General features: G+C 41.6%; 1 protein-coding gene across 1 annotated transcript; it reads left to right on the top strand.

Moving 5' to 3' along the window:
• The first annotated feature begins 1140 nt into the window (after window positions 1-1140).
• Window positions 1141-1918, top strand: LOC139458279 (circumsporozoite protein-like). The gene is made up of 2 exons (XM_071239660.1): window positions 1141-1603; window positions 1755-1918. The coding sequence occupies exons 1-2, from the start codon at window positions 1141-1143 to the stop codon at window positions 1916-1918; spliced, it is 627 nt and encodes a 208-aa protein (XP_071095761.1).
• The last annotated feature ends 11807 nt before the right edge of the window (window positions 1919-13725 follow it).

Genomic DNA, 13725 nt, shown 5'->3' on the forward strand with positions numbered 1-13725 from the left:
CAGGAGAGGTCCGGCGCATTTTCTTTTAAAAAGTCTTTTCAGATCTCGTATTTTCGCCCTCCAGACTTCGTTAAATCGTTCACGATTGTCTCGCTACTGGAGTAGCCACAGTCGAAACTCAGGTTTCGTCAGTAAGTGGGTTCGGGGCTATGTCGATCTAGATTCTGACTTAGTCTGGTTGTACTGAACTAAACTTAGTTACTAGGGTTTGTGATACTTAGTGTTGCTAGTAAACCGTGGATAACTAACTTTGCCGTGATTTCTAAGCTCTTAGTAACTAGTGTTTCTAATACTCAGTTTTTCTTGCAATCTAACTATTTGGAAACTTTAGTATTTCCTTGTTCAGTCAAAGTGACAGAAACTTTTATCGATTAGGACTAGTTGATATTCAGACATAATCGTCTATTTTGTCGTCTAAGTGACTTACTTTAGGGATAAGCCCTCGGTGTTTTCCGTTATTTTCTTCAGCCGAGGTTATTCACTCGCTGGAGTGTGTAGATTATTGACTCAGGTGGTAAATGGCATTCTACACATCCGGTCCGTATCTTGTCAAAGTGTTGTTTCAACAACCTTCGTTTTTAATGCTGTAATACAGTTGTGTGGCTAAATTACTTGTATGTTAGCGCTCATACAATTAGTTTGCGCAGATTGTGTCTATGTACATATATGTGTGTATCCATCTATATGTTTTACATATTTAGAGACACCCAAAATGAATATGCCTTCCAAAATTATATCTGATTACCTCGAATATGAATTATAATAATGCATTAGAATCCTCTGACCTCTGTGTGAAATCTAGTTATATATGGCAGCCCATTGGCTGCTGGGGAAAGCAGCCACTACCCAACAAAAGCAGCTAGACCCTATCGGTAATCTTAAGATGTCTGCTAAACCAGAGCTTAACCCTATCGGTAATCCTAAGATGTCTGCTGAACCAGAGCTTAACCCTATTGGTGATCCTAAGATGTCTGCTTAACCAGAGCTTAACCCTATCAGTAATCCTAAGATGTCTGCTGAACCAGAGCTTAACCCTATCGGTCATCCTAATATGTCTGCTGAACCAGACATTGACCCTATCGGTAATCCTAAGATGTCTGCTAAACCAGAGCTTAACCATATCAGTAATATAATCCTAAGATGTCTGCTGAACCAGAGCTTAACCCTATCAGTAATCATACGATATCTGCTGAAAGAGAGCTTAACCCTATCGGCAATCCTAAGATGTCTGCTGAACCAGAGCTTAACCCTATCAGTAATCTTAAGATGTCTGCTGAACCAGAGCTTAACCCTGTCAGTAATCATAAGATGTCTGCTGAACCAGAGCTTAACCCTATCGGTAATCCTAAGATGTCTGCTGAACCAGAGCTTAACCCTGTCAGTAATCTTAAGATGTCTGCTGAACCAGAGCTTAACCCTGTCAGTAATCATAAGATGTCTGCTGAACCAGAGCATAACCCTATTGGTAATCCTATCGGTCATCCTAAGATGTCTGCTGAAGCAGACATTGACCCTATCGGAAATCCTAAGATGTCTGCTGAACCAAAGCTTAACCTTATCGGTAATCCTAAGATGTCTGCTGAACCAGAGCTTAACCCTATCAGTAATCCTAAGATGTCTGCTGAACCAAACCTTAACCCACGGTAATCCTAAGATATCTGCTTAACCAGAGCTTAACCCTATCGGTCATCCTAAGATGTCTGCTGAACCAGACATTGACCCTATCGGTCATCCTAAGATGTCTGCTTAATCAGAGCTTAACCCTATCGGTAATCCTAAGATGTCTGCTGAACCAGAACTTAACCCTATCAGTAATCTTAAGATGTCTGCTGAACCAGAACTTAACCCTATCGGTAATCCTAAGATGTCTGCTGAACCAGAGCTTAACCCTATTGGTAATCCTAAGAAGTCTGCTTAACCAGAGCTTAACCCTATTGGTAATCCTAAGATGTCTGCTGAACCAGACCATAACCCTATCGGTAATCCTAAGATGTCTGCTGAACCAGAGCTTAACCCTATCGGTCATCCTAAGATGTCTGCTGAACATGACATTGCCCCTATCGGTAATCTTAAGATGTCTGCTGAACCAGACCTTGACCCTATCGGTCATCCTAAGATGTCTGCAGAACCAGAGCTTCACCCTATCGGTAATCCTAAGATGTCTGCTGAAAGAGAGCTTAACCCTATCGGTAATCCTAAGATGTCTGCTGAAAGAGAGCTGAACCCTATCGGCAATCCTAAGATGTCTGCTGAAACCAAAGGGCGTTTGCGAGGAACTCATCAGCTAAAAGGCAGTGCCATATAAGAGAACTAATTATTAGCAGCCATAATAATAAGTGTCAGGTCTTACGAATACAGAATTTACAGTTTTGTATTATCAAACGACAACTGACTGGAATGCAAGCGCTATGAAAAGCGATGTATTTTTGCGAATGATGAATTTTTATTTACATAAGAAGGCATTCTCGTCTCAGAATATTCTGTTTATATTTCATGGACATTGACAAATAGCCACACATGCTATGACGAAAAGAAAAGGAAGAGTTTATACTATGTCACATGGCGTACACAAAACAACACACAAAACGTAACTGAAAATATAACATCCGGGTCTTGCGCCCCCCGGGTGATGCGCTGACAATCACACTGTGGCGCCCCACAAGTATCGTAAGGAACAGAGTTTGAAAAATAACAGTTCCCACGATAACAACATTGATCATATTGACCTAAACGTAATGAGAGTTTATCGGAAGTAAATTACATCATTGTCTTCGATCTGCGCGCAATGAGTTTATGTGGAACTGAACCACACACCCCGTTCACGTGGACAGACGTAGTGTTTATACAAATGATGTCATGCACAGTTTCATTAACAGAGATGAAAGGCATCAACTGAATGAAGCAGATTTTCCCGTTGTTTGTTTCCGATAATGTTAATTACTAACATCCGCGACAATCAATAAGACAGCGCTGACTTCCACTCATGCTTGTCTTCTACTGATTCCGAAGGTTTCATGCTCAGTAGCTCACCTGCCCACAGACAATGTGGAATTGGTGCTTTCTTCATTAGTAGAGGCGTGGAGAGAGATCCTGTCTCGTTACATTATCCTTCAGGGTGTTCAGTAATAGATGATTCGTTCGTCCTTTGCTACAACATAAACTCAGAGCTGTGTATCAAACATTCATGATCAGTGTCGAGCCAAGGAGATGCTGAGCCTCTGGACAAAGTGAAGTATCATGACGTTTAGATAAACATCTTGCTAGGGTAAATCTACCTATCACAACGTTTAGATCGGTGTAAATTATGCTAAATATACATCAAGTATAGATGGGCAGATTGCCAAGGTGTCTTTCATAACATTCACGTGTGCAGCTTGTAGCGGTAAATGTAACTTTTACAACGTCTATAATTATGTGTCAAGTTCATTCAGTAATAAATATTGATGAGCTTGACAGTAAATTCTTCAAATGGACCACTGAGTTGAGCCTGAAAACATCTAAGAGGCTTGAGTACCGATGTAAAATAGCATTACTTTTTATTTATACTCTACAGACTTTGCAAAACAGTTTACAGTTTCATGTCGTATGTTTAATAACTTTAATATCTGAATGCTAACTTAGAAGGACAGTTTAGCGAACATTTAACGTTTTAAAGCGTTTAATTTGTAAACTATATACCTTTCATATCACAAACAACGATAATATTGCCGCCGTCTCATACCCCTGCAGAGGCAGCCATCTTTATCTCCAGGTTTAATATGTTTCGCAAACGTGTTATCCAAAGCCCGGGGCCAATTTATTCAACTCTCATGCATTCCTCCCAACACGAAGAGCTGGTGAAAAGATGGATAAACGGCAAAAGCACAACCACGTGAGAGCCTAGCGCCTAAACACAGACATGACATGCACATGCAACAACACTTGTTGGGCTATAAAAGCGTTGGGTTTTCATTTGAATGTCATCTCAATCTTCAGCAAGTTATCAGCGAAATCATGCCACGGACGCTGTAGTACGGACGATGTGGCACGGACGCTGTGGTGCGGACGATGTGGTGCGGACGATGTGGCACGGACGCTGTGGTGCGGATGCTGTAGTACGGACGCTGTGGCACAGACGCTGTGGTGCGGACGATGTAGTACGGACGCTGTGGCACGGACGCTGTGGCACGGACACTGTGTTGCGGACGCTGTTGCACGGACGCAGGGTTTGAATATGTTTGGGGTAGCGGCATGAGGGACAGTTGACATAGCCTTGCGATAATTCTTCCCAGGAATTGATATTCAATTAATCATCAAGTTTGAAGAAACTATTTCACCGATGCATCGATGTGGATGCTCCATCTTGATTGTCAGTAATGATAGAACAATGTTACCATGGATACGTTAGATCCATGGACGGTAATTTGAACAACATCATAAAGGTCAGCCCATCATGAGGTAACTTAAAAAGTGTACTTCATCGAAGTATGAAAGGACATTCGGCGACTTTGATCTTTCAGCGAGCATCTTAACGTAACGTAAAACAAGGAAGTGTGCTTCATATAAAGTGGTGTAAATGTTAAGTTATTGAAAATCATGAAGCTTTATCATCACAAATTCATTTACAAAACGCAGTAACAGGAGACAGAAAGACACGCCCTAAAAGTAATGGTTTAACTATTTTCACAATTTTAATATTGTATGAGTAACCATTTGTGTTACAACCATTGAAAATGATTGAAAACAGCCTCGGGAGGTTTGTTCCAACTGCGCCACCGTTACCGACTGGTTCTTGTCCTGTTGGAGGCGTCGATCCATCTCATCTCAGACATGTTCGATGGGAGAGATGTCTTGGAAAACAGCCCCACATGGCAGTACAGCAACGTCCTCCTGCCTGAAACAGCCCCACGTCAGTACAGCAACGTCCTCCTGTCTGAAACAGCCCCACATGGCAGTACAGCAACGTCTTCCTGCCTGAAACAGCCCCACATGGCAGTACAGCAACGTCCTCCTGCCTGAAACAGCCCCACATGGCAGTACAGCAACGTCTTCCTGCCTGAAACAGCCCCACATGGCAGTACAGCAACGTCTTCCTGCCTGAAACAGCCCCACATGGCAGTACAGCAACGTCTTCCTGCCTGAAACAGCCCCACATGGCAGCACAGCAACGTCCTCCTGCCTGAAACAGCCCCACATGGCAGTACAGCAACGTCTTCCTGCCTGAAACAGCCCCACATGGCAGTACAGCAACGTCCTCCTGCCTGAAACAGCCCCACATGGCAGTACAGCAACGTCTTCCTGCCTGAAACAGCCCCACATGGCAGTACAGCAACGTCTTCCTGCCTGAAACAGCCCCACATGGCAGTACAGCAACGTCTTCCTGCCTGAAACAGCCCCACATGGCAGTACAGCAACGTCTTCCTGCCTGAAACAGCCCCACATGGCAGTACAGCAACGTCTTCCTGCCTGAAACAGCCCCACATGGCAGTACAGCAACGTCTTCCTGCCTGAAACAGCCCCACATGGCAGTACAGCAACGTCCTCCTGCCTGAAACAGCCCCACATGGCAGTACAGCAACGTCTTCCTGCCTGAAACAGCATGTTACAACACGTGCAACCTGTGGCCGGACATTGTCCTGCTGCCACGTGACGTTACCTCCCTGTACTGCACAAAGGGGAGAACATGATCTGGAACCATATCGCCCCGGTAGTGTACGTCATCCAAACTGCCGCTATCAATGATGAGTTGTGTTCTCCCATGTGTTGTGATGACTCCACCACACTTCCACCCACAACCTAACGATGTTGTGTAACGCAAGCGTCACTAAAACGTTGTCCTGGGCGCCTGTAGACCGGTGCACTGTGAACATTATACTAGTCTTGTCTTCTGAACCTCAGATGCTGTCTGCACTAGGCTAGGCGTGACTGACGATGACGTGGAAGAAAAACTAGGCGAATCGCTGGACATCGGGAACGAATGTTTGCGATCGGTTCTGCCACTAATTGGTCTCGACCTAGGAATATTGTCCGAGTTTAATGTGTCAGTATGGTATCGATTCCGTAGATACCCCAACCGAATACGGTTGTCTTGTTGACGTGACGTCACACGATGACGGCAGGCCCGTGGTGTGTCAATGCAATTGTTGCCCTGCTGACGATAACGTCCTACAAAAGATAATACTGTGTTTCTATGATCATTAAAATATCATTCCTGTTTTCAATATACCCATGGCGCGAGGACGTTCATTTTCAGCAAACTGTTGCATTACGAAGTGTTACTTATGGTTAAACAAAAGTATTTTACGACCACCTGGTAGCTATACTATTCATGTTCAAAAACCAAATGTGTATCATAATCCCATCAAACACGCAAACATCCGGATTTTGCTATCTGCATCAATTAACATGTAAGTGCAAATTGTGAATCACAAACCTTTAAATCAATATACAATTGTAACATTTTGTTTTGGATAACTGACAAACAGGCGAACAAAAACTCCAAACAAAAGTTAACATGTATCTGCGCACTCAACATTCTGCATAATTATCCAAAAAGCCTAATTGCTGGTTTCTCTCAGCACAAGTTAAAGCATTTGTTTAAATGAAATTGGCAGGCATCACCAAATGAATTAATCGGAATGCCAACAAACAATTGTCGAGTCAACTTTTAATCTTTCTGTGTTCGGCGGTCTGTAACTATTCAAGTCTGGACGAGACAGTCAGGTGAACATGAGTTTCAATTAAAAGTGTATTTGTATTCGAGTTAATGCACTAGAACACTGTCACTGCTATTTAATATGCCAATTGCTTTCTATTCCATGTGTTTTGTTTGTGACAGTAGGCAGCACCACAGCTGACGAGAGAACAGAACACTGTGTATCACAGAGGAACAGAATATATGTGTAGCACAGAGGAACAGAACGTAGCACAAAGGAACAGAATATATGTGTAGCACAGAGGAACAGAATATATGTGTAGCACAGAGAAACAGAATATATGTGTAGAACAGAGAAACATGATATATGTGTAGCACAGAGGAACAGAACGTAGCACAGAGGGACAGAATACATGTGTAGCACAGAGGAACAGAATATATGTGTAGCACAGAGGAACAGAACGTAGCACAGAGGAACAGAATATTTTTGTAGCACAGTGGATCAGAATATATGTGTAGCACAGAGGAACGGAACGTAGCACAGAGTAACAGAACGTAGCACAGAGGAACAGAATATATGTGTAGCACAGAGGAACAGAATATATGTGTGGAACAGAATATATGTGTAGAACAGAGGAACAGAACGTAGCACAGAGGAACAGAATACATGTGTAGCACAGAGTAACAGAATATATGTGTAGCACAGAGGAACAGAATATATGTGTAGCACAGAGTAACAGAATATATGTGTAGCATAGAGGCACAGAATATATGTGTAGCACAGAGGAACAGAATATATGTGTAGCACAGAGTAACAGAACATATGTGTAGCACAGAGGCACAGAATACATGTGTAGCACAGAGTAACAGAACGTAGCACTGAGGAACAGAATACATGTGTAGCACAGAGTAACAGAACGTAGCACTGAGGAACAGAATATATGTGTAGCACAGAGTAACAGAACGTAGCACTGAGGGACAGAATATATGTGTAGCACAGAGTAACAGAACGTAGCACTGAGGGACAGAATATATGTGTAGCACAGAGTAACAGAACGTAGCACTGAGGAACAGAATATATGTGTAGCACAGAGTAACAGAACGTAGCACTGAGGGACAGAATATATGTGTAGCACAGAGTAACAGAACGTAGCACTGAGGGACAGAATACATGTGTAGCACAGAGTAACAGAACGTAGCACAGAGGAACAGAATATATGTGTAGCACAGAGTAACAGAACGTAGCACTGAGGGACAGAATATATGTGTAGCACAAAGTAACAGAACGTAGCACTGAGGGACAGAATATATGTGTAGCACAGAGTAACAGAACGTAGCACTGAGGAACAGAATATATGTGTAGCACAGAGTAACAGAACGTAGCACTGAGGAGCAGAATATATGTGTAGCACAGAGTAACAGAACGTAGCACAGAGGGACAGAATATATGTGTAGCACAGAGTAACAGAACGTAGCACTGAGGGACAGAATATATGTGTAGCACAGAGTAACAGAACGTAGCACAGAGTAACAGAATATATGTGTAGCACAGAGGCACAGAATATATGTGTAGCACAGAGGATCAGAATATATGTGTAGCACAGAGGCACAGAATACATGTGTAGCACAGAGGAACAGAATATATGTGTAGCACAGAGGAACAGAATATATGTGTAGCACAGAGGAACAGAATATATGTGTAGCACAGAGGATCAGAATATATGTGTAGCACAGAGGCACAGAATACATGTGTAGCACAGAGGAACAGAATATATGTGTAGCACAGAGGCACAGAATATATGTGTAGCACAGAGGATCAGAATATATGTATAGCACAGAGGCACAGAATACATGTGTAGCACAGAGGAACAGAATATATGTGTAGCACAGAGGAACAGAATATATGTGTAGCACAGAGGAACAGAATATATGTGTAGCACAGAGGATCAGAATATATGCGTAGCACAGAGGAACAGAATATATGTGTAGCACAGAGTAACAGAACGTAGCACAGAGGAACAGAATATATGTGTAGCACAGAGGAACAGAACGTAGCACAGAGGAACAGAACGTGCAGAGTAGAATTGGACTCGGTGAAGAAAGCTGTAAAGATAGGGTAATATACGCCCTTGTGCATAATGTCAAAATCTCAACATATGACAGCAACATCGGATCAGAAAAGCGAGGAAAAGATGTCGCCAGCCTTTGCGGACTCGATTAGCATGCAGGGTCTTCAACCCATCCTCGATCCGTCGTCGGGGTTCTGTAGGAAGTCCCTGTGGTTGACCGTTCTTCTGTTTGCCCTCTGTTTCACATCCTACAATATCTACAAACAGATGCTTCTCTACCTCAGCAGACCCATCAGTGTCAACGTGGATATAGTCAGAGGTAGCTCGTTACCCTTTCCAACAATCACATTGTGCAGCATGAACTTTATAAGACGGACAGAGGCGGTCGAGTCGGGAGCAGACATGATTATTAAAACGATGAAAAGTTTTGGGTTTGAGAAAAATGGCACGCCTCTTTTCGACGGTTTGGACTTCACGTACTACCATGAGCCGGGATTGTGGGAGGAGTTTTATTCTGTCAATGGCCATAAAATAAACGACACCATCACCCAGGCAAGTATTTTCATTTGTTTTAAGCCCAACATTTCAGCACCGTAAAGTACAATTGGGTTATTTTTTTGTATATTTTTTAAAAACGAATTACTTGTGACATAACATCAAGGATTTGAATATTCTTCAGTATACTCAATAAAATCCTTTTGACCTGGATTGATGCCTCTTTTGCATGTATAGACCAATTTAGATTGTTACTGAAATAAACACCCACATACTTATCGTGTGTAGTTACATTCAAAGTTTCAATAAAGGACCTTTTTTATATTTTGCAAGTTTACAACTTTTTTTTTTGGCAATAATTTTAGTTTCGACTCTATCAATAGGGCGTTTCTATTTATCGCAGTAATTTTCTTTGATATCAATTTGCTTTTGCAAGTCACCAGTTGCTTGAAAACATCATACTATCATATGCAAATAATATGAGAAAGAGTTGAACAACATCTGGATGTAATTGAATACCGTTTGTACGACTGTTATGGATTTGTGGTGCTAATTCATACATGACAAAGACCGTGCATTTATTTGTTACCAGGTTGGTTTGCAACATCATATCTAACATTGAAACATTCCCGTCACGGCTGCAGCTCATACCATTTGATGAATTATTTCTTTCTGAATCCATGTCAACCACGAATTCACTTAACGTAATTGAAACTAGATACGCACTTTTACACTTTTACAATGGATGCGATACTCGTTCTGCAATCATTGAAATAGCCAAATATGTGTAACTGAGCACATAAATATTTGTGACTTGTTTAAAAAAACCTTAACGGGGGTTGAAATGATTTATGAATTAACGAGAATTAACTTCTGTGTGACTTACTTTTAAAGTACAACATTCGGGGGATGGGGTTGATATGCTCATTGAACTAGCAAGAGTATCCGGTGTCTAGAAAAAAACATGTCTTTTCTTGGTTAGTATGACAATAAAACTATGAGCAAGCCCAAAAAACCCTGAGTATTCCATCTCTGTGATCCAAATCTATGAGATCCATATTGTCGATCCGTTGCGAATCGATTTGTAGCACCCAGTGGACGTTGTTATACGCTGCACGCGTCCCAGGTAAGTCATGTATTCATGTGATCCGCGAAGATCCGCAACCCATGCTTGTCGTAAAAGGCGACTAACGGGATCGGGTGGTCAGGTTCGCTGACTTAGTTGATGCATGTCATCGTACCTCAATTGCGTGGATCGATGTTCATCATGTCAATGACTGGATTGTCTAGTCCAGACTCGATTATTTACAGACCGCCGTCATATAGCTGGGATATTGCTGAGTGTGGCGTTAAACAACAAAAACAACAACAACAACAACAACAACAACAATAATAATGCTTGTCACACAGGATCTGTCAATGTTCCTCCTTCATGTGGCGATGGGTTGCAGGTATGGAGCTTTGGTCTGCACAACAATGGTGTTTGTCCATCCTATCGTACCTGCGTCATCATTCAGTTTAGTTTAAACATATTAAATTCTCATGAAAAGGATTGGGCACAGGTTTTAACAACTTCGAACGCCGTCTCCCATAGAGTTACTTGCATGCTTATTTAAGTTCATAAATCAAATGATAGAAAGGAAAGAAAAGAGATAGAGAAACGTATATACATTCACATTGCTCACTCAAACCTTTTTGTTTTCTTTATATATGTATGTACATTCCTAAAAATGCTTTCGTTCACATGATTAGGTAAAATTGCATTTCCAACTAGCCAACTAGTCAATATTTACATCACGAGTATATTTCACTTCTAACAATAGTGAATGCATCAATTCGTTTCTAGCTGATTCAAATATAGGACATTCAATGAAAAAATTGTATGAATTTTCACATGGGCTGCCACATCGGCATTTTGGATCCTCGTTTAAACCTTTTCTAAATAAGTCTTAATTCACTGTCATCATATCTTAATTTTGTATGTATTATAATTTTCCTTAAACCATATGAGAAATATGATGGAACTGTAGGTCTATCAGTACTTAAACTGGATTTAAATCGAGGGAATGTTTCAATATTCCTTTGCTGAATAGGTAAGGTATTCCACAATTTGATAGCGGATGGTATAAACGAGGATTCAGATAACCTAGTTCGTAGTTAAGGCATAGTTGTATTGTGAGCGGTTCTAAGGTTGTATGTTACGTTTGTCCCGACAGAGTGAGGTACAAGATCTTTAAGGTATGAAGGTGTCATGTTGTTATACATTTTATAGAATAAACACAATTTACGTTTTCTCCTGCGCTCTGATAAGGGCTCCCAAGAAGTTTCGAAACATAAATTATTGACCAGTTACAATTCTTACTGCTTCCAGTCGGAGTTTTTCTAATCTGTTTCTCTGCTCTTTGGTATAACCGTCCTAAACTTCACATGCATATTCAAAATGTGCTCTAATAAACATTACAAATCTTATTCAACACACTACGACAGAACATAAACTTAACCGTTCTCATCGAATGGATCATCATCATTCAATTGACATAAGTTTGGATTTACTAATGGTATATTTAAATCATTGTCGTTTGTGTCAACGTAATGTAATTATAACCATATGGAAACAACAATATAATCAATATTTCTGTACTCAATGTGATACAGGGTACACCTCGCTTTCATTTGTGGGCGTCCGTGTGTGACAATATTCAACTGTGTGGGCACGTCTCAATGAGTAGGCCTACACACACGGTTTATCAGAAATCGTTATGTGTTGAACGAAAACGTGTTTCACAACAAGCAGAGTTTGTATTTGTGTTGATATGTGTGTGATCGTGTTTGCATGCACTTTGTCAACTCCAGTGCACTAAGTATTTCACTGGAATAGTTGAAAAGAAATTGTGCAGTCAATAGATGGCAACTTCTTTATTTACTCTCTTCATATTTTACGGCGCAGATAATGTAACCTTCATCAAGCAACGTGGAGTGTGATGATGATGATGATGATGATGATGAGAGTGAATATTTTACTCGCGCTTCAGATGGGCTGATATCTCACTCAGGTCACTCCCAAGCATCGATCCAAGGTTGTACCGAAAGATAAGCACATTATTGTACGGGAATTCTGTCCTCCTAATAGGCAAGTCTAGAAATGTGCTCTCCAGTCTCTTATAAGGGACAACCTATTTTTATCCAACCAAGGGGGCACAGGGGATCCAGTCGGCTAAGGCGCTGCGATTCGCTGTGCAGAGTTGCGTCCCTTGGGAACGCCAGAAACCTATGATTGTGGGTTCGAATCCCGGTTCGCCCCGATTATGTTTCTATGTTTGTCAGCATCATACCCGTGCTCGTGGGTTTCACCGAAGTGGTTAACGTCTGCATCACTTCGGGTTTTCCTCCCACATTAAGCTGACACGCCGTGATATAATTGGAATACTGTTCAAAGCGGCGTTAAACCCAACTCACTCACACTAACCAACCAAGACACCGAGAATAACCGCTCGATCCATTAATTCGCCTCTTACGACAAGCATAGGTTACTGGGGACCAATATTCTTACCCGGGATCCCCGTGGGTGTTTAGTATGAGGGAGCCGTCAGTGCAGTCCAATGCTACCGTATACTTTGAGTCGATAAAGTAACTTCATGGATGGCCGGTTGAAGTAGTTGGGTGAGTTACCGATTAGTTTAGAGGTGATTGCGGTGTATTTCGTGGTGTTTACATTGGAATAATACATGGCGTATATCCTCCAGTGGCGGACAGTGCGTACGTTGACATGTAACAGTTTTTGTTTTATAATTTTGTGTTTCAGTTTTTGTGTACTGATGTGTGAAATATAGATTTTTTTTATATATGGTTGTGAAAAAATACATTTTGGGTTGTGAACAAACTACATAGATTTGGATATGATTGTTCAGAAGCTAGTGGATGTTGTTATACGGGGTTGGTACAGTGAGACTGCTGAGGTATGGTTGGTAACGTCGTATACAAGTTGCTTCAGTGATGGTGTGCTGATTATGTAATTTTAGTGTCTAAGACGGTGTGGTGTCCTGACTGTAATATAAGTCTCATAAGAAATGGTGGTGGGGTCTTGATTCTGTAATGTTAGTTTCTTAGATGGTGACGGTGTCTCACTGGGGTGTGTTGGGTTGTGTTCAAGAATGGTGGTTCAAGAGCCACACTCACAGATCTGATGCCACAATGTCATGACGGAATCTGGCAGTTTGTTCGACTTCTCACATTTCTCTTCAATGTCTTGTGTCCCCGCCGTGATATTGCTGGTATATTTCTAAAGGCGGCGTAAAACCATATTCACTCACCCTAAATTCACAAATTCTATCAATATATTTGGCAGTGTAGTTTGGGAATTTTCTCTCTCCAACAGGCAGGGTCTATTTTCCATCGGTGAGTGTGTTTTCGCCACTGTAGGTCGGTCTACGATTCAGGAGAGGCCTTTGTAAGAATGAACTGGATCGAGGTTCTGATTGACAGAAGGAATTGAAACGAGGGTCTGATTGTCAGAAAGAACTGACGCGC

Source organism: Haliotis cracherodii, unplaced genomic scaffold (assembly GCF_022045235.1).
Source record: "Haliotis cracherodii isolate W230 unplaced genomic scaffold, xgHalCrac1.p SCAF_1, whole genome shotgun sequence".
Lineage (NCBI taxonomy): Eukaryota > Metazoa > Mollusca > Gastropoda > Lepetellida > Haliotidae > Haliotis > Haliotis cracherodii.